This window comes from Sporothrix brasiliensis (genome assembly GCF_000820605.1).
Source record: "Sporothrix brasiliensis 5110 chromosome Unknown Cont22, whole genome shotgun sequence".
Classification (NCBI taxonomy): domain Eukaryota; kingdom Fungi; phylum Ascomycota; class Sordariomycetes; order Ophiostomatales; family Ophiostomataceae; genus Sporothrix; species Sporothrix brasiliensis.
The window spans coordinates 1,765,980-1,786,473 of record NW_024467141.1 but is presented as its reverse complement, the minus strand read 5'-3'; the positions used below and the strand labels follow the sequence as shown (position 1 = coordinate 1,786,473).

Below are 20,494 nucleotides of genomic sequence, written 5' to 3'. Positions count from 1 at the left end.
AGCGCTGCAATGACCGCTGAGGATTACTTACTGCACATGCCCATGTCCCCTGTCGTCTGGGCCTGGTTTCTTGTGCTTGCTTGATTTTCCCAATTATTTTTTACACATATTTTTTTACGTTAATTTCCCTGCTCTCCTCATATTCTCACGTTTCTTCTTCCCTCCACCCAATCTCGCTCCCTTCCCCTGTACTTTTCCTTTCTCATTACCACTTTACCGGACGCCGCCGGACACGAAAGCAAACTCCCCGTGATTTGTTTTCGTTTTTCCTATTTTGTGTTTTTTGCGCATTTTCAGAGCCTGCATCGCCGTCGCGATTTCACACAAAAGTCGGAATCCTTTGACAATTCGACGACGCGAAACAGAGGATCATCGTACGCCCCTTTTCGCGTTTTCGACCGCTTCCGTGCGCCTTTTCGACCGCTCCTTGGTCCTGCGCCAGGCAAAAGGGCGTCCGAAACGAAACGAAACAAAACGAAAGCCACAGCCCAAACAGAAACTCTCCGCGCGTAGCGATCCGCATCCGCGTCCGCAGTTGCAGTCAAGACGTCGACCAATTGAGCCCGTCCGGAACGCAGACACATCTCCCGCCATGGCCTACAACCAGTACCAGGGCCAGCCGGCCGGCAACCCGTACCAGGGCAACCCATACCAGAATGCCGGCGCCGCCGAGAACGGCTACGGTGCACCGGTAAGTCGAAAACGTGTTGAAGCAGACGGAATGGCAAGCCTCGGCACCGACCGTTATGCGTGATCCAGGATACGCAATGCTGTGGTTTGTATTGTTTTGTTTACACCAGCATCTAACCGCTCTGCTTGCCCTTCAGGAACAGCATGAGCTGCAGCCGTACGGCCAGGCAGACCCTGCAGCAGGCGCGCCCGTCATGTCGCAGCAGGAGTACCTGACCCAGGTATCAAACGTGCGCGGCGAGATCCGTGCCCTGACGACCAGCGTCCAGTCCATCGCCGGCCTGCATCAGCGCGCCCTCGGCGGTAACGACCCGAGCGCGGCCCAGCAGCTCGAGCAGCTTGTCTCCCAGACCCAGCTCAAGAACACCCAGATTCGCAACCAGCTCCGCATCCTGCAGCGCGACTGCGAGCGCACCTCTGACGGCACCCACGCCCTCAAGAAGCGCCAGTTCGAGACCCTCAACAACGACTTCAAGCGCGAGCTGCAGGGCTACATGACGGAGGAGAAGCAGTACCGCGAGCGTTACCGCGAGCAGATCTCCCGCCAGTACCGCATCGTCAACCCCGACGCGACCGAGGAGGAAGTCAACCAGGCCGCCGATGCCGACTGGGGCAGCGAGGGCATTTTCCAGACTGCTGTATGTATCCTCCCTTTGTCCCTTCTCTCTCTGGTCGTTGCGCGTTCTTTTCTCTCTCCCATTCATCTGCTAATTTCGTCGCAGCTCCGGACAAATCGCTCCGGCCAGGCTTCTGCCGTCCTGGGTGCCGTTCGCGCCCGCCACAACGAGCTGCAGCGCATCGAGCAGTCCATTGTTGAGCTGAACGGCCTGTTCAACGACCTCGACACGCTCGTCGTCCAGCAGGACCCCATCTTCGACCAGGTCAACGAACAGACGACCGCAACTGTCGGCAACTTGGAGGGCGCCAACAAGCAGGTTGCCAGTGCTACTGAGCATGCGCGCAAGCGCCGCAAGCTCAAGTGGTGGTGCTTCCTCGTCGTCGTCCTCATTATCCTTGCCATCGCTTTGGGTGTTGGTCTTGGCATCGGCATATCCAAGAGCAACAAGTGAGATGGCAGCGACTGACCGACTCCCGACTCGACTGTGCTTTTTCGCCTTCTCGACTTCTCGCCTCTTATACATCGTCTTTCCTCTTGTTTATGCCTCCGTTTCATTCCCACCTTTCCTCCTCCACTATCTCCATCACCCGACTACCACCTGTCGCCAATAGCAGGAGATACCCGTTGTCACCCGACGACATCTTGCGTCTCGAACCCCGACATTTCCTCTGCCTCCACATTTCGTTGGCTGCCGTCTAGGCCCATTGGTTTTTCTTTTTTGAGATGTTTATTTTGTTTACACTTGGACAAACAGAAAAGCAATGGAATCTTTTGGGATTGCCCCTTATATTAAACTCTTAATTTGTGGGGGTGGCCGTGTTCAGTCTTGCCTCCTCCGTTCTCGACTCCTACACTGACCGAGAGGCTGCCTCGGACCCCCCACACCCCTGTGTCTATAAAGCGCCAGCTTTCGGGTTCAGACTTCCCACCCGAGCTGGCGAGCAAGTTGCTTTGATGGTATGCTGTTTTGCTGTTTTCGATAAAAGATACTACATCTTGCCCCCGCCCTTCCACTTATTAGTCTTTTTTGTTCCCTTGGTTCGTTATACTATTACCACCTCTGTTGATATGAATAACAATTTCTGGTTTCTTTTTTTACAACTCGGATTCTTCGGTCCCTGCTACTTTTACGAGTCACTGCGTAGACTTGAGTGTAAAGCTTTTCGAGACGTGCTATATACAGTGTGGAGAGTGTTCGACCACAGACACCTAAAGAAGGATAGAAAATGAAGGTACCCAGATCCCAGGCAAAAAATATGAAGCGAGTCCCTTTGTTCCCTGGCTCTTGACCTTCCTTGTCAACATCCCCGGCGCCACTCACGGCGGCCCTTGTTCCCTACAAAACGTTTCCCGTATTTCCCTTCTGGCCCTCTGGATCATATTATTTTGGCGTTTCGGGGTCGTCGTGTCTCTTGCTGTAGAGGGAAGAGTTGAAAAGGATAGGGGAATTCGCCAGGGAAGAAAAATACAAAACCATTACAAAAGGCAGGACCAACAAGAACCATAGAAAAACCAATGACAAAAAGGGCAGAAAGAGAGATATAGTTAGAGAGATATAGTTGAAGAGGGAAAAAGAGGAATGGATTCTAGAAGTAATGCAAAATAAAAGAGTAAAACAGATGAAACCCCCAAAATAGAGACCAAAAAGAATGCTTTTTTTCTCTGTTCGTCTTGTTTTGCCTCATCCTTGATATACGTCGAATATCATCATTTTCATTTTTTTATTATTATCGTGCTTACCGCATGACGCTGCCCATGCCCTGGAGTTTGGCCGCAAGGGCCGGGTACTTCTCCTGGACATGAATCTGTGTGCGGGTGGCCTCGGCGTACGACAGGGCATTAACGAGCTCGCCCTCGGTGCGGGCCAGGTCGGCGGCGCGCTCAAAGTAGGTGAGGGCGTCGGTGACCTTGCCCTGCTGCAGCAGAAGCTGGGCCATGGTAGCGACGGCAATGTCGCATTCGGGGTCGACTGGAGGTGGTGCAGTTAGTACGTGTAAACCGATACGGGGAACCATGGGGGGAAAAAAAAAGTGACAGGGACCTGGACTACGTACTGATCAGTGCCTTGGAGCACAGCTTCTCGGCCTCGGAGAAGTCTTGCTTCCACTGGAACACGGCCAGCGACTTGTTGATGAGGGGCAGGACATTCATATTCATAGGCTTGGTCTCCTTCTCCATCTCAATGGCCTTGTCGAATTTTTCAATGGCATCCTGGTACCGGCCCTGGTCCAGGAGCAGCTCGCCGTGATAGTTATACACGTCCGGCACCTTGGTAAAGTTCTTTTCGCACCGCCGGAACGTCGCCATGGACGAGGCGATGGAGCCCAGCTTGTACTGCGTGACGCCGAGCTGGATGTGCGAGAAGATAAAGTCGCGGTCGAGGTCGATCGACTTCTGGTAGTCCTTGGCAGCCTCGCCGAACTCGGACTTGATAAAGTGCAGCTGCGCACGGTGGTAGTAGATGTCCGGGTCGTCCTTGTTCTGCGCCAGCGCCTTGGTAAAGTCCTCCTCGGCCATGGACGGCGCGCCGAGCTCCAGGTTCATGCTCGCGCGCTTGATGTAGCTCTGTGTCATGGACGGGTCCAGCTCGATGCTCTTGGTCAGCGCGGTCAGCGCCTCCTCGTGCTTGCCCAGCAGGCAGGCAAAGGTGCCAACCAGGTTGTAGGCCAGCGCATCAAACTCGCCGAGGTTGCCGAGGGCGACGGCCTTGGAGAAGGCGGCAGACGCCTCCTCGTAGCCGTCGGCCGTCTTCTTGTCGAGCGACTGCAGGCCCAGGCGCAGCTGGCCCTTGCCTGAGTTCTCGGCGAGGTCGGCGTCGTCGTCGAGGCCGGCGGGGCGCGGCTTGGGGCGGAAGCTCTGCAGGTAGTTGCCGACAAAGGTCGGGCTGGGCAGCTTGGCGGAGCGGGTCTCCATGATCTCCTTGGCCCTGGTCTCTGCGAACTTCTTGAGCAGGCGCTCGACGGCCTGGGCACTGGCCTCGTTCTTGAAGCCATCGATGATGCAGCTGGCGGTGTAGTCGAGCAGCGACTCGCTGTACTTGCCGAGGCGGTCGTAGGCGTTGGCGCGGCGGTTCAGGGCCTTGATGTACTCGGCGTCAATGTTGATGGCGGCAGTCGTGTCCTCGACGACCTTTTCCCAGTTGTTGAGGGCGCTGTAGCATGCGGCGCGGTTCGAGTAGTACACGGGGTCCTGCTTGCACAGGATAGCCTTGGAATAGAGGTCAATGGCGCGGTCCAGGTCCTTGGCGCCGTATGCCTTGTTGCCGGCTTCCTTAAGCTTGAGCGCCATCTTCTTGCGCTCGTCGAGGCTCATGGCGCCGACCGACGCCTCGGTGATCTCGGGCAGCTCCTCCTCGGCGGCGGGGGCCACGGAGGCGGCCGTGGTCTTCTTGGACGACGAGTCGTCGCTCTCAGTCGCCGACGCCGACTTGCCCTCTGCAGCGGCCTTGCGCTCAGCCTCTTTCCGTTTCCGCCGCTCCTTCTTGCTCAGCTTTGGCGTGGCTTCCTGGGCCGCGGCCTTCTTCGAGTAGTACACCACGCCCGCGCCCGTCACAACCACGGCAATACCAGCAATTGTGTAGACCGCGGCCTTGTTCTCGGAGGCCCATGTCGTTAACCGGTCCCAGACGGACGAGTTCTCGGGGACGTTGACGTTGATGGCGGCGCCGGTCGGAAACGGCGGTACCGCAGCCACTGGCGATGCGATGGGCGGTCGTGCGGCCATGGCTGTGGTAATGGTGTTCTGGCTATAGTGCGTTGGTCGAGAGGTCGGGTACGAAGACGCTCTGCTCTCGGCTGGGCTGTGGTTTGGGGGCTCTCCTATAATACGAAGTCTCGCGCTGGGCGGTGTGACGAGAGTATATGCGAATTGGAATTAATAAGTCAATGTCTGTGTTCTGTCGTCGTATCAGATGTGCGGTTCTAAGTCTGCTATGGTCGGCTCGTGGAGGAATGGTGTACTCGAGAAAGACTGGTGAAGGTGGTGCGTGGCGAGACGGTTCTCAACGCCAATTTTTTGACTGCTTTTTTTTGGATCTGCCAGCTTCTTTTGTTTTCTGCCTCCCGCACCGGATTTTGCCCACCGATGATGTCGGTCTCCATCCACTAATAGCAACTACGCAGGCAAGTCTCATTACAGCTTGGGCGGGAAGGAGCTACACGGGAAAAAAAATTTAAAAAATTAACACCGGCCCTCAGCCCGCTGTTCCAAAGAAACGCAGCGCGCACTGGCCAACCAACCGAGGGCCCAGTGAGGGGAGGGGTGGCGGGTTGTGGTGGCGGCGAGCAGTAACGACGGGCAAGAGGCAAGAGGGTTTGCCTCAGGCCGAAAGGGCGTTCTGATTCGTCAGCAGACTTGGGCTTTGGCAGATGCAAAAGGAACTGTAGAACGGTAGCCTAAACGGGGTCTAAACAGCCACTGTAAGCACTGTAGGGGGGCTCGGTAGTCAACCAGAACCTTGACTGCATGCTGGCATTTCGGAGCTGGCGATGGTTTCTAGACACACGACCTGTTGCCGTCTTTGATTTTATATTGTTGATTTTTATTTCTTTTTGTTGATTTTGTGTTTCTCCGGCCGTCTCAGGATTTCCTGTGCAGCATGACTGCACCCGACAGCAGCGCTTTTCAGCTGTTCAGCTCCGTTCGTTATGATGCCGCGCTCCGGAGCGTCGCTGGCAACGTAGAGTTGAAGCATGCTGGATGGAACTACAGCCGGTCGTCTCCATTCTACATGCTAGATTTTCACCGCGACCGCCTGCTCCGCGCAGCGACGCATTGGGGCTGGGAAGCGGCGGTCGCGGCCGTGTCGGGAGATGAAGGCCTACAGCGGCTCGGCGAAGTCTTGGAACAGGCCGTTGTGAACGAGAACGGAGGACCCAATCGGTGCCGTATCACCCTGAGCCAGGACGGTCAGATCGGTTGTGAAGTGTCGGGCGCGACAGCAACGCCTCTCGCCGGCCTCTTCCCGCCGGAGCTCCCCGCACCGGGATTCATGTCAGACTCAAATAACACGAGCAGGGACGGCTCAGAAGATGCATTGCCGCTTCTGCAGCAGCTTCGTTTAGCCATGGGCCAGACGCCGTACGAGGTAACCGTGGATGTTGATAAGACCTCATCGTCGCCGTACACGCACTATAAGACGACACGGCGGCAGATGTACGACGCAGCCCGCATGCGCGCTGGAATCACAGGTCCCGAGCGCAAGGAGGTGCTGCTCGTCAACTCCGACAGTGGCGTAATTATGGACGGCAGTATCAGCACCGTCTACTTTTGGCGCAACGGCCGCTGGGTGACGCCGCCGGTGCCACCAAAGTACGGCAAGGAGAGCGGCAGCGGCGGTCTGGATGGGACGACTCGGCGATGGGCTCTAGAACGGTACTTTCTTCTGGCTTCTCCCCATTTCGAACTACGCCTTACTAACATTGATTTCAGAAAACTTGCTGTAGAGGAAGAGGTCAAGGCCGATTCACTGCAGCACGGCGAGGAGTGCTGGTTGAGCAACGGTGTTCGTGGTTATCTCTTTGGCAAAATCAACCTTCAGTAGACTCCGGTGCATGAACTTTTGTTCTAGGCATGTCAGCATGGTAAACGTAGGTTTGTATATAGCATACCGTCTTGTATAATACGTCACGGAGAAAGGGCCAAATCATAATAGCGAACAATACATTCGTACGTTGCACATCTAAATCCATCAACAAGTTTTAAAAAGCAATTATTGTTTATCAATAAAGACTAAAGGAAGTGTTTGGACATAGGATTGCGATGCCAAGGGACCACGTGGGGGCGTCAAACGGCAGCCTCATTGCCCCCGGTAAGAAAAGACAAATGCCGGGCCGTCATCTGTAAACAACTTGCCGTCAAACGAAGCACAACTATGAAACATACTGCAAATACAACGCGCATGCGATACTCCCATCTCCGAATACGACAATAGCGTCAAGAGGTTTTATGTCATGTTTACAACCCAAATGTAAGCCGACGGCAGCTAACCTAGGCCGAAGTTCCGTCGCCCAGGTTCTGGTTGGCCTCGATCTTAGGCACCGCGCCAAAACGGACATTGCCGACGTCCCAAATCTGTCATTGTTAGCAACAGTTGAACTTCAAGAGAGTGGCACGATTCGGGGGAGGGTCTTTGAACTTACGGCGTAAATCGACTTCAGGAAAACGTCGCCGAGGATATCAAAGGTCAGATTACCCCGCGACTGGAAGCCACCGTAGTACACGCCATCCTGCGCATCACCGTAGATAAAGTCCTCGGGCTGGATAAAAAACTGCGTATCGCCAATGGCAACGGAGAACGCAGGCAGCTGGTCGGCGGTGATCGTGGCCGGGATCGTGTAGGCCTGTTGGGACGAATCGTACTTAGCGCCGGGGATGGCATCGTACACAGCCTTGATGAGATCATCTGAGAGCAGGCAGAGCGAAGTGCCAGTGTCAACAATGGCGGTGTTGTTGGAGCGGGTAATTGTCTTGCCACCGACAGACGCAGAGGCGGACGGGACCTCCCAGAACCCTTGGCTGTTGTCAACATTGGCCCACGCGACGCTCTTGCCGGAGGAAGTCACAAGGTCCTGGTCGATGAAGCCGAACGTGTAGAATGACTCCTTGTTGTTGTCACGCGAGCTATAGAAGCAAGACGTGAAAAGCTGGGCCTCCTTGGGCAGCGCGTTGTTGGCCACCAGGTTCTCGACTGGTGTCTTTTGGGGACTGGCGGTGTTGTTCTTCGTTACGGTGTTGATCGACGACCAGGCGAGGCCAAGAAGTCCGTCGCCGGTGCTTTGGACAAATTCGCTGGAGACTTTTTTAGCCAGCTCAATAGACTGCTTGGGAATGTCCAGCCCGCCCAGCGAGACGACGTCAGATCCAACGTCACCGGAAGCCGAGCTGGAATCGCCGTACTGGATCTTCCACGAGTACCCCTCCATCTGGGAAAAGGAAGTCGACTTTGTCGGGTCAAACGCAGAGTGGTTCTTCTGATCGCTGGCCGGAAGCTCCGTGGAGATCACCCAGAGGTCGGCTGAGCCCGTGTCGAAATCGAGCTGCAGCTTTTGAGGCGGCGTGCCGATGCTCACCTCACAGATATACTCGACATCACTCTCTTGGTCCTCGGCAACGACATTGCCGGTGCCGTCGCCTGCGTCCACGTTCTTGGGCACATCAGCTTGACCAGGGACGGCCTTGGCCGCAGCAGCGGCGGCGCGCTCCCGTCTAAACTCACGGAGACCCATATGATAAGGGCCAGGCATCGTGGGCTTGAAGTCGAACTTCCGCATGGCTGCAACGTAAGACTTCAGACCATTGTGCGCGTGGTTCTTGTTGACCGTGGCCACGATCCGCTCAAGGCCGCGGCTGGCCTTCAGTTCTTGCTGGACTTTGAAAGCAGCCTGCATGATGGGCGATGCTGTCTTGCGTATCAAGTTGGTGTCAAGGGAAAATGATTAGGGAGATTGAGCGAAGGAAGTATTGTGCAAGTGAACAAGGTTTATAGATTTATTACAGGGCCAAGATGAAGACAGATGAGGGAGCCGAGGGTTGACGAGAAGACAGGAAGAGCGCGAGCAGAAAAGAGGACGAGGTCAAAATGGCTGTTCGACTGGGGACTTGTTTTCTTTTATGGCATCAGGAAAAGCAGCCGAAAAGGTGCGCAGGGCAGCCACGGGTCTGTCGCAACAACGCACACCGCTGCCACGTAGTTCACGAGGTGACGAGAAACCTGTTCTTTCCTAACCGAGAAACTGTTTCTGTTTGTGGAAGGTGATGTCGTCATGACTCGTCACGCTGCACCTTCGCGCCTTCCCTGTGCATATCTGTTGCACATGTTTCTGCTATTGGTCATTCCCCTGTCTGATGCTGCAGCGATCATCGTACTTCGTTCGTAGTGGCATCGAGCTGAATGGCCCAGTCGCAGGTTTTCGCCCCTACTTTCTGGTGCCCTGTTTTGGATTGATTTTTATTTTCTTTTTTTTTTTTTTTTTTTTTTTTTTTTTTTTTTTTTTTTTTTTTTTTTTTGTTTTTCGGTACAATGCAGGTCCTGCGATGCCCTTGCAAGTGCGATGTGCCGGATGCTACGATGCAAGTGGTTCATCGTGAATGTGGCTGCACCTTCCTTTTGCCAAGGCTTCGGTATGAATTGCAAATGGAAGGCCCGATCTTTCCTCGTTAGACGAAGGACACAGGGAAGCTGCAGCCAGCAAAAGAGATCGTGTAATGTCAGGCATTTTGTGTTCATATGCTGGTGCCGGTGCCGGTGCATTCAGATGTACGGAGTAGCTCAACATGTTGGTTTATGGGAGGAGAAAGGCCTTGACAAATTGGCCGTGCAAAAGTGCTCCGCATTGGATCAGATGTACGTGAAAAGCCAGCGTCAACAAGAGCATCCATCATCAGAAGCGGGCTTTGGGATGGGGAAAGCAAGGAGGGCGGGGGAGGAAACAGGAAGCTGCAACCACTACATCATAGCAAAGAGGCCCACATTAGATACGCTTCGTCGACTGGTGTCAATGCCTGCCATTTTGGCGGTTGGTGATAGCCAAAGAGTCCTGCTGCGGCAGGAGCATAAGAGTGTAACTCCACTGCTCTTTCTGCATACTCCAGCGGTCCAGCCACGCATAAACATATGTCAAGTTGCACGGCAGGAAGAAGAAATAGAGACTGTGGAAATGCATGCGAGAAAAGACCACTGGCCCAATGACCCAAGAGGTTCTGTTTTCACAAAACTTGCCGCCACCAGTCATTCTCCGTCTCCAATGACATCGGTTTCCAATCACAGAGCAGAGAGGAGTAAACATGCGTTGCTGCCTTGTCACAAACGTCGCGTCCGGCATACAGCTTCCACTGGTCAATGAGCCCATTGCCCTTGCCTCGTTAGTTTTCATCACTGCCGTCCATGTCCCCAGTCGCGGTTTCCCATATCTGCTTTTGTCGCCGTACTGATGCACTGCATCGCTCTTGCTGTCTTTAATCTTCACCAACGACCGCTGCCGAAATCTGGAGCCATATTGCACACTTAGCGTTGTGGCTTTCTGCCGTTGGAGGATGTCTCAGTAAACAACTGGCTCTGGACTGGCTGTCCGATATTAGAATAGGAAAGCGCCACTCCGCGCTGCTGGGGATTCATAGCTTTTATGGCGACAGCTCCACTCAGCACCCCCCCTGCAGCAGCCCCAACACGCCTGGGACGGGGCCAGCACCTGCCCTGCCGCATTTCCTCCCTAATTTTCCCAATGCAACTCTCGTTTCCTCCTGTTCTTCGTCCTGGTCGTGCCTTCCTGTGCCATCGTAATCGTGCCCTCGGTTTTTGGACGCAGAATTGCCGTTGTTTTTTGCTCATTATTTTGCAGCACGTTTGCTTTCTGCTGCAATCGAAAAACTTTATCGTCGTCCTCTGCACCGTCCAGCTCCTAGAGCCAGCTTGTTTCGCACCAACAGCAAGTCACCTTGACCGTTTAATTCACTTTCGCCCCCTCTAGTGCCATTTCTCCTCTTTTCGTTGTTGTTTTGTACTGTCTGGCGGCGTTAGCTTCAACCCCATCCCCAAATATCTACTCAGGAAAGATCGAAACAACAGTCCGTCCGAGACAGTCAAGCCACGACATCTCTGCTGGCTACGACTCGAACGCTCCTTCCTTGCTTGCCGCCTGATGCTCCGGGGATCCGTCATCCATCGCAGCCCACCCCGACGCCATTGACTTCATCACCATCGCACCTGCCGTATGTTGGTCTGTCGTCATCGTCACGTTCGTCCTCTAGCCGGACTCCGTCCCGCCTTGCCTTCGATCTTTCCGTCATATTACGTTGCCGGTCGCCCTTGACCTTTCATCCTTCGCTCTTGAGCGCCCCTACTGCCCTTGACGGTTCCAGTTCCTGCCGTACCGAGCTCGATATCAGCGGGTCTTGACACGTCCTTCCTCATCCAACAACGAACGATTCGGCATCCTCTCCACTCTGCTTCCTAAGCACACTGAAGTCAACACGCATCATCCAAGCTCCATCTTTTCTCACACGACTCCGTGTCATCCGCCCTCGACCACCTCTCTCGTGACTCCGACCCCCTGACATCGATACATTCTCACACCGTTAGCGGCTATCGCCATTTCACTACTTTCCGCAAACAGAGCTTTCGGCCGCGCATATACGGGCGAGACGACTACCGCTACAGGCAAACCTCGCGGCACAGAATGGCTGCTGCTACCGCCACGCCCTCTCCCAACCCCACACAAAAACTCAATGTATCTCGTCGAATAAGGGCCGTGGGCCGCCGTCGGCGTGCAGGAGAGGAAGACGTCGGCGAGGGCGGCGCCAATAGCACCGTGGAGTTGGTTAACGACGACTCGCTTACGGAAGGCTCTATCGCCAGCGATGAGCAAGACGCGGTGCACGACAGTGATACCAGTAATGTGGACGATGCATCACCAACCGTTCCGGCACACGACAAACGACCGGTTGCTCGGACAGGCGGAGGACAAGGATATGCGCGTGGCAATGGGGCAACCGGCGGATCCGCACTGCGAACACCGGCCGATGCGGCGGACAGCACCGTGGATGCAGCCGCAAAGGCGTCCTCGACATCCGCTCCTTCGAGCCAGCCACAATCTACGGCACCTTCCATCAAACAGCCCCAGCCTGCCATTGTTTCGTCGTCGTCAGTTCAACCGCCTCGGCGGGAGACGGCGTACGATCGACAACGTCGGGAACACGACCTCTACAAACAGCGGAGAGACGAAGATCCTTCATTTGTACCGAACCGAGGTGCCTTCTTTATGCACGATCATCGCGGTGCTGGCCCTGCTGCCAATGGCTTCAGACCGTTTGGTAGGCCTGGACGAGGTGGTCGCCGTGGCGGCTTTGGTGGATCGTTCTCCCCTATGCAGTATGTCACGTTTTGTAGTGTATCTGTTTGTTGTCACATCATGCACAAAATACGTCGCTAACTCTCCTCAGTAATCAATTCCACAATCAGGCCGATCCCATTGCCAGCCAACCGTGGACTCATGACATGCACGAAGCGGTCACGCAACCGAACCCATCACGCCTGTCGATCCCCCGCCGCCAGAATTATGACGCTGTCAACCACTACGCGAACAGCCAGTACGCCGGGAGTCAGTATGCCGAAAGTCAATACGCTGGGAGTCAGTATGCTGGGAGCCAGTATGCCGGAAGCCAATATGGTGGCAGCCAATTTGGTGGCACCCGCGTCCCTCCCCCCGTGGCCGTCATTCCGACATGTCCACCGAGCTCCACGCCCATCAACAGGTCCATGTCGGTCGAGAAGCCACTGGGTATCGTGACCGTCCGCGTTTTCTTCCCGCCGATGAAGGAGCCCGCCTTTTTTGAAAAGTTCAAGGCCATGCAATACACCAAACTACCAGACCACCGGCCCCCGCTGCGGCGAGACAAGGCTGTTGTCATCGATTTGCCAGGCCATCCAAAACGGCAAATCTTCCCAGCAGTAGACCGGTCGTTTATTTTTATTCCTCGCGCATTGCGACCCAATCAGCAGCGCACCCGCGGTGGTCGCAACAAGTCTGTTATGGGCTCCGTGTCGGGTTTCTCGCGCCGCACAAGTGTCTTTGGTGGAAGCTATTACAACGGCAGCATGTATTCCCCCAGTGTCGCTCTTAGTCGTCGTTCGTCTATTGCCCAAGACACCGGGAGGGACTTCATTATATCACCAGCCGGCTCGGTTATTTCCCGCCCGCCCATGGCGATGGAAAACACAGCCCGTCCGGTCGTGCGTCTACCGCCTGCCGCTGGACCCCCTGTTCAGCCCGTTGGTATGCCGGTGGGCATGCCCGTTGCAGCTGTGCCCGGTCCCATGATCGTTCCTGCAATGGAGCTTGCCCCCATTCCCATGCCCTCCTATTCCCAGCAACAGCCTCCATATGCCCCCCTGCCGGCAGCACCGGCTTTGAACCCGCAGCCGAACCAGCAACCATCGCAAGGGCCTCCGCCTTCACCTTCGCGGCCCAGTTCTCAAAAGCCTGGGCAATCACAGCCTGCCCCACCGGCCCAGGCGTCTGAGGAATCACAGCCACCGCAGCCTCCTCAACCGACTCAATCCTCCCAACCATCTCAAACATCGCAGCAATCACAGCCCTCACAGCCCTCCCAACCATCCCAGTCTCACCAGCCTTCGGAGACTTCTTCGCTCAGTAGCGTCCCACCGCCTCAGCACCATCCACTGCCGCAGAAGCCGACGTTCCAAGAAAACCGACCAAGTCTCAGTCTGCCTATGCACCAACCCCGGCCGCAGAAAGCTGTTTCCGTCGAAAATATCGAATCCCCCGCCGCGCTTGGTGCCATGCAGCCTTCAGCGCCGCAGCCGTACTCTATGGCATTCCACCAGCAGGTGCCTATTTCAATGCCGTCTGGCTACCCGCCCGCTGAATCGCACTCGCGGCATCCATCATATCAATCCCACACCACGGGCACGCCTTTATCACAAATTCCCGAACGGGCCATCCACGCTGCTCCTTTCCAGCCAAACATGCCAGGCCAGCAACAGATGTCATACCCGCAGCAAAACAACATAGGCACGCCTGGCGGGCCAGCGTATTACGCCGGCGCCCCAGGTAGTTATGTCATGCAACCTGCGCAGCAGCAAGGATACTACTACGCCACTCCAACAACGTACCCGTCAACTATGACCTCCGGAGCCAACATGCCAGGCTTCGTCCCTAGTGGCGCGCCACAAGGTCCCGTGTCCGCTTATGGCCAACCAGGTCAAGTTGATGCATCCGGCGGAGCGAGTGCTGGCCCTCGCAACATGGTCGCACAGGAGGTGAATGGGATGGTATATTACGTGGATGCTTCCCAGATGCCCTCGGTACCAACCTATCCGGGATATGCCCAAGCACCGGCACCGCAAGGCGGATTCATGTCCGGTATGGGCACCATGGTCACGCCGGCACCTGCTGAAGGATACTACTATGGAGGGCAACCTGGCATGATGTACTATCCGCAGTAATGCTTGGCCAATACCATTCGTTCTTCATCTCATTCCCTTTCATCTGGTCCCCATCTTTTAGTACTCCTCCTCTTCCGTACCTCGTCCGTGTACAGGAATTCCATCCGGTAAATCATTGGCATCATGCATTCCAAACCACTGTCATAATCCGGCGGATTGCATATCGTTGCAGCATCTTCCATCGCGCTCTTATTTCATACTTGGATAATTCTCATTCTAAAGCGTGTCAATTGACTTCTAAATTATGTGTAACTCTTTTTCCAACGTGCAGTGATGGATTCATGGTCAGGCTACAGGCATGGATGATGTCTTGGCAAATGTACAAGTTTGTGACGACTATGTCCTCGTTTATTTTTACAAAACGTGGCACTTGTCCACGTATTTTGTTTACCCCTGTGTTAGTTATCTTGGAAGTCAAGAAATACAATTTTTATTGTAATTTCGTGCTTTCGTTTTCCTTTCCTACAAAATTAGCACATATCCTGAGAAGACGATATTTGCTCGATATCAGGCACTTACAACAACTCGCGTGACTCAGACGCTAAATGAATTAGTGCAGACGTCTGCATTCTAGAAGCACACGACTTTGACTTATGAAGACGGTGGAAACACAGCAAAAGCATTTCGATCGGGACACGATTGCAAAACCACGGCAAAGCTCCGGCGGCATATTGCGCAACTTGCGCTTCTCAAGCTCAGAAATGGGTCCGTATTATGTGAAAATCCACACTGGGCACTGAGGCGCAGCGAATATTTAATTTCCTGGCCTGTCAGATGCCCATATTCGACATTGACCATGCAAGGCTGTTGGTGTAGATGTTGAGACCATCGCAGAATTCATTTGTCTGGATCGATGCGAGAGTCGTAAGACGGAAGAAGACAAGGAAATGTCTGCTCGTTTCTAGCTTATTTTGCAGCTTGGGCGTAGAGATGGACCTTTCGGCGAGAGCCCCGCTCCCGCTATCATCCACCAGAGCCTCGCCCTGTTGTAAGCATGGTAGCTCCTTCTTGTAACGTGTATCTCTAAAGATTGAGGTCCTGCCAATTGAGGTCGACGGACGAACAATATAAAGGGAGGGCTGTGGCTCTTGCCTTTTTGTAACGTTTCGCTTCTTAGAGGCGCCGACGCTCTTTTCTGTTTACCTCATTTGATCCTTAGCATTCACTCCTTGCACGGCAATGGACGACGGAACAGGGACCCCCATCCGTCCCGCCACCATCCTCGCGACGTCGGCCGACCTGACTGCATCACCCGGCTCGTCATCACCCATGCAGGCCATAGCACCAGCAGCGACTTTCACCCCGAACGGTGATGCTACAGCGGCTGACTCTGTGACGAACGGTGTCTGTGTCTTCTCCGGGGGGACGGCAGCGAACTCACTCGTAGACGCCTTCCAAGCAGTGGCCAAGCACCTGTCGAGAGACGACAAGGGTGACACGACACGACAACGAGAGAACAAGCCACCATGTTCGCTTACCTATATCATCCCAATTTCGGACAACGGCGGCAGCTCCTCTGAACTAATTCGTTTCTTTGGAGGCCCGAGTACGTGGCCTGCAGATGTGTCCACTTAAACCCCCACGCTGATTGACGAAGACGAAGGTCTGCTAACATTGCAATACGGCAGGCGTGGGCGATGTGCGAAGTATGTCAACAACTCTATTTTGGAATGTGGACATGCCTTGTCGGATATTCCAAAAGCCTGCATATCAAACTAATGTGTCAACCTAGGCCGCCTTGTACGTCTCATCCCTTCGAGCGATGACGAAGGAAACGAGAGGGGGGCTCTCCGAGCGCTGTTTGAGCACCGGCTTTGTGCATCCGACCCCAACCAGGCGCGCACCGAGTGGCTGGATCTCGTTGAGGCCCGTCACTTGCTGTGGACATTTGTTCCCAGTGCGACGCGTGAGCTGATCCGCGCCGTTCTCAATACGCTCAACCTCGAGATTGTGAAGCGGGCACGGCCCTCGACGTCCGTATTCAACTTTGCCGGTGCCAGTGTTGGTAACCTGTTTCTAACTGGTGCTCGTCTGTTTTCGGGCTCTTTTGAAGCCGGCATCTTCCTCCTATCCCTGCTTTGCGGTATCCCGGACCACGTTGCTGTACTGCCGGCAATCAACTCCAACTTTACGCACCACATTTCGGCCGGCCTCGTTGACGGGACGACGATTGCTGGGCAGGTAAACATCAGCCACCCATCGTTGCCTACAGCTTTGCCGGATGGAGGGCCGCCCACCGGGAACGCCACAGGTGGCGGTGGCGGCGGCGGTGAAATGGATGGCGCCGGAGAAGTCGATGTGGGTCCAGCAGATGGCCGTGTTCCTTCCGGGCCTGGCCCTGTCTTTCGCTCTGGCCTGAAGGCACGGAAACGTGCTAGCACGGCCGTTGACTTTGAGGACGCAACGTTGCCTGGATCATTGCCGGCGCTCCGGCAACCACAGATTACCTTCAGCAAAGAGGACGAAGAGGATCTACCTTCGCGCATTTCCCGCATTTGGTATATCAATCCCTACGGACACGAGATTCGGCCACAAGCCAACCCGAAAGCCCTCGCGGCACTGCAGAAGGCCGAGGCCATCATCTACAGCATCGGAAGTCTCTACACCAGCATCATCCCGAGTCTTGTGCTGCGGGGTGTTGGAGCAGCAATAGCACATAATGGCGACAAGGAAGACAGCAGCGAGCCGCCTCGAAAGAAGGTACTCATCCTCAACAGCCGACTCGACCGTGAGACAGGACCGAGACACCAGGCGATGACAGCTGTCGACTTTGTGCGTGCGATTGTTGCGGCGTGCAAGCAGAGCCAGTCGGACTTCAGTCCAGTGCAGGACAGCGAGTGCCATCGATATGTGACGCATTTGGTCTATCTGGATTCGGCGCCGCACATGGGCGGTTCAAGCTGCAGTGCCGCGCCAGAGGTGAACAAGGTAGCTCTAGGTCATCTTGGGATTCAGTGTCTCGCCGTTCTGACCCAGGCAAGCCAAGAGAACCAGGATGTCAGAGACGGTGCCACTGTAGCGTCCAAGAAAGCCATGGGGCGATATGACCAGGCGGCATTGACGCAGACGCTGAAGAACCTTCTTGATGGGTCTTGGGACCGGTAGCGGAGCACTTGAATTTCACCGACGGCGATCTAGATGGGCATGATCGTTGTGTAATCTACACTTGTTTTCCTCTTTGTGGCTAGGGACGACGGCTATCGATTTTTTTTTTTTTTTTTTTTTTTTTGGTTGGTCGTTTATTTCCTTGATATCATATGTTGTGCTCCGTAGTCTCGCACTATATACGCACGCCCAGGCCTAACATTGTTTCTTTCTTTCCGATCCTTCTCATATCGGGTATCAAACGAAAACGGACATCAGCCTCCTGCGAGCGGCCGTGCACAGAGTTATGGGGCTTTCGAAGTACAGTCTCGGTTTGATTGTTTGTCCAAATTGCATTTGGCCTCGAAAGTCCACATAGCTTTTACTAGTTTTGCGGCCGATCAATGTGTTCATCGGAGAATTGTGTTTCGGAACGAGACCGAATTGCTGGTAAAAAAGGAGGGTAAAAAGAAGAAAAGAAGAAACGCAAACATGATGGACGGGACTGATTAGAAGAGCTCGGCCCCGACCAGTCGGTCTGGTTGGGCGGTATATTACGGGAGGAAGGACGACGAGGCTCAAAAGTTTGGCAAGGCGACGCGAGGCGGCAGAAAGCCTCGTTCAAAGGTTCTTTTGAGGTCGAACAATACCTGTTCTGTTTGTATGCCATTTCTCTGTCTTGACAATTGGGCAAAGGGCGGACAGGCAGGCGAACATGAGCAAGAGCCGCATCGTTGGGCAACTCGGCCACCCTCCCTACTTATTCGTCACAATCGACAAGGCAAGACTGATCTGAAATTTCCTGCGTCTTGACATTGTTTGCTGATGGGAACCGAGTCGACTCTCCAAGTTGTATGTTTCCGACCTGCTTAATTTTCTCTTCATGCCATTGGCTTTCCGGTGTCCAGTTGCCCTGCTTTCCGAAGCAATGTGACATGTTGAGACACGCAGGGGGCCACCACAAACACGGGTGGCGGCGTCTTCGTCCTATCCCACCAGCCTGTCCAACCCCCTCTCGCTAGCCGTCTGGGCTCAATCTGAATTAGGGACTCGACGTTCTAGGCAGTGACAGACTTTGTTCTGTCACCTCTTCTGAATCCCAGATGTGTGCTCTCGTTTCGTTTGCTTTCATGCTTCTGGCCATTTTCGTTGTTTGCTGTCGAGTTGCCTTCCGCCTTCCCAGACCGGTCCAGGCCCAGCTGGCCAAGACAGGCAACCGTCGAAGCTGACTCGATTATTAAATTGTCCAATGTAAATCAATAGCAGAAAAGAAGCGAATGTCGGTATTATGGTCTTGTCCTATGCCGACGACCAGCTTTGTCTTGTCTGCGTTGCAGACCCACATGTCCTGCATGACGAAGCTTCAGCCAATGCCTTCTTTGTTTTTCGGCGTAATGAGCACTTGGCCTACAAGCTTCTCTCGTCATGTGTCGCCTTTTGTTTGCTCAAATGCTGGTCAGCGTACCTCACGCCGTAATTACCGCCTCCATAGCGAAGCAATGAGAACCAGATCAGCGTGGACAAAATGAGAAACCAAGGTGCGGCTTCGACGTCAGGCTGCCAGTTATGGGCCACTGTCCATTTTCAGCACTCCAATGCCCGTTTGTCTGCCCACGCTAATGCTGCAGCAGAGAGGGGGTAGAGACAACATGGGCGAGGGACCAACGGCATTGCATCGAGCTCGAGTCGAGCTTACTTCTGTATCTGAGAAGGTACTTTGTAATACTGTCCACTTGCTTGTGGACTGTTGGAAATCTTGCTTGTGGGTGGTGACGTAGGATTGTTGATAACACATAGAGCTTTCATTTGAGGTCTCGATTTTATGCGTCCTATCGAAAGGAAGAGCGTGACTTCAGTATACTCCCCTCTCACAAATTGGCTCTGTGTCAAGTATTCAGTCTCGCAGCACGGAGTAAAGGATGCCAAAACGTCCGGGCCTGGCGTTACACATAGGCCATATTCGATGCTTGACGTCGTCAGCTTGCAACAGCCTTGTCACCGCTTCAGTGACGAGTACGTTGCCATTTTATCCCGAAAATCGCCTCATGGTGATCTCGTAATGCCGTATCACCTTCTGTCCCTTCGCCGTTTGCCACGCGTGACGCCGTCTCTTTTGGTGCCTGCGGGGCCTTGGCGGTGGGCACGGAGCTCTCGGGTAACCTGGGGCGAGGAGCTTGAAAGAGCTGAGGGCTCTGTCAGCTCCATCAGGCTGGGCGTGGCCAAGGATAACAAAGCAAAGCCGCTCGTGTTGGCAAGGGTATTGAAAACTAAAGGCCGTTACGATCTCAGCCAGTAGACAGACGAATGCTGTCTAGCGTCTGCTTGAGCAGCTCAACTATCACTGCCATAATGGCAAAGGCTTTGTAAGTGTTGTATGTGTTTAAGGTAAAAAGAAGAAGAAGAAAGACAGAATAGGGGTTCGCTGGAGCAGTCACTTGCCCCTCGGCCGACTTTCCATCGCCCTTTCCTTGAACTTTACGATACAGCTCTCTTAACCTTTGCCCGGCCGCTCTTTCCTTGTTTTCGATTGGGTGGTACAGCATACTTGTCACTGCAGACTCCACGTAAACATGCGGACGGGCCTCGCGGCCTCTAATTTTTTGGGGGGTAAGCCTCTGTAAAGGTGTTTCGCACTCTGTATTCTGTACATCGTTGTGTGAATGAGCCGAACGTGCCCGGTTGGACCAGAGCTGCGAGAGCTGCGAGGGCATGACGCCGTAGACCAGCGATAGAGGCACGAGGGCTCTGACGGGTTTAGACTTTTGGCCCCGCCTGACGCCCCACTTCCCTTCTGGGCATGTGCTCTTATTCACGCCGTTATCCACTAAATACGCCATCGCTTGCCTGAATTGACTGCTATCACTCAAGGGCCTTCCTCGCGTAAGATACGCAGTCGGGCATCGGCGGCCCTGTAAGTATCTAACAATGCTGGATCGCCGGATATGTGTTTAGACCACCGTCGACGTGCAGTTTCTTGGGACATGACCAACTGCCCGCGAGAGAATAGGGAAGGTACGAAAGGACCTTCGGTAGACCTACAGATCTCGAACAGGGCACCAAATAAACCCATGGGAAAGTGGCACTGACGGCAGTGTTTCGCTCCTTCCCTTCGCTCCTGCCCTTCGCGCCGCATTTGC

At 54.4% G+C, this 20,494-nt stretch overlaps 6 protein-coding genes across 6 annotated transcripts; 4 read left to right on the top strand and 2 right to left on the bottom strand.

Moving 5' to 3' along the window:
* Window positions 1–592: 592 nt before the first annotated feature.
* Window positions 593–1,760, top strand: SPBR_08532 (syntaxin 1B/2/3; the record flags this gene model as incomplete). Its single annotated transcript, XM_040766770.1, has 3 exons — window positions 593–691; window positions 828–1,328; window positions 1,413–1,760. 3 exons carry the CDS (start codon window positions 593–595, stop codon window positions 1,758–1,760), a joined length of 948 nt encoding a protein of 315 aa, XP_040614782.1.
* A 1,285-nt stretch (window positions 1,761–3,045) lies between these two features.
* SPBR_08268 (mitochondrial precursor protein import receptor tom70) lies at window positions 3,046–5,032 on the bottom strand (the record flags this gene model as incomplete). Its single annotated transcript, XM_040766506.1, has 2 exons — window positions 3,046–3,278; window positions 3,364–5,032. The coding sequence occupies 2 exons, from the start codon at window positions 5,030–5,032 to the stop codon at window positions 3,046–3,048; spliced, it is 1,902 nt and encodes a 633-aa protein (XP_040614781.1).
* An 874-nt stretch (window positions 5,033–5,906) lies between these two features.
* On the top strand, window positions 5,907–6,851 carry SPBR_08598 (uncharacterized protein; the record flags this gene model as incomplete). The annotated part of the gene is made up of 2 exons (XM_040766836.1): window positions 5,907–6,682; window positions 6,740–6,851. 2 exons carry the CDS (start codon window positions 5,907–5,909, stop codon window positions 6,849–6,851), a joined length of 888 nt encoding a protein of 295 aa, XP_040614780.1.
* Window positions 6,852–7,297: 446 nt separating this feature from the next.
* Window positions 7,298–8,697, bottom strand: SPBR_08449 (aspartic endopeptidase (AP1); the record flags this gene model as incomplete). The annotated part of the gene is made up of 2 exons (XM_040766687.1): window positions 7,298–7,381; window positions 7,450–8,697. The coding sequence occupies 2 exons, from the start codon at window positions 8,695–8,697 to the stop codon at window positions 7,298–7,300; spliced, it is 1,332 nt and encodes a 443-aa protein (XP_040614779.1).
* Window positions 8,698–11,484: 2,787 nt separating this feature from the next.
* Window positions 11,485–14,273, top strand: SPBR_08139 (uncharacterized protein; the record flags this gene model as incomplete). Its single annotated transcript, XM_040766377.1, has 3 exons — window positions 11,485–12,176; window positions 12,248–13,037; window positions 13,437–14,273. The coding sequence occupies 3 exons, from the start codon at window positions 11,485–11,487 to the stop codon at window positions 14,271–14,273; spliced, it is 2,319 nt and encodes a 772-aa protein (XP_040614778.1).
* Window positions 14,274–15,452: 1,179 nt separating this feature from the next.
* SPBR_08285 (UPF0052-domain-containing protein) lies at window positions 15,453–17,378 on the top strand (the record flags this gene model as incomplete). The annotated part of the gene is made up of 3 exons (XM_040766523.1): window positions 15,453–15,819; window positions 15,902–15,919; window positions 16,006–17,378. 3 exons carry the CDS (start codon window positions 15,453–15,455, stop codon window positions 17,376–17,378), a joined length of 1,758 nt encoding a protein of 585 aa, XP_040614777.1.
* Between the last annotated feature and the right edge of the window lie 3,116 nt (window positions 17,379–20,494).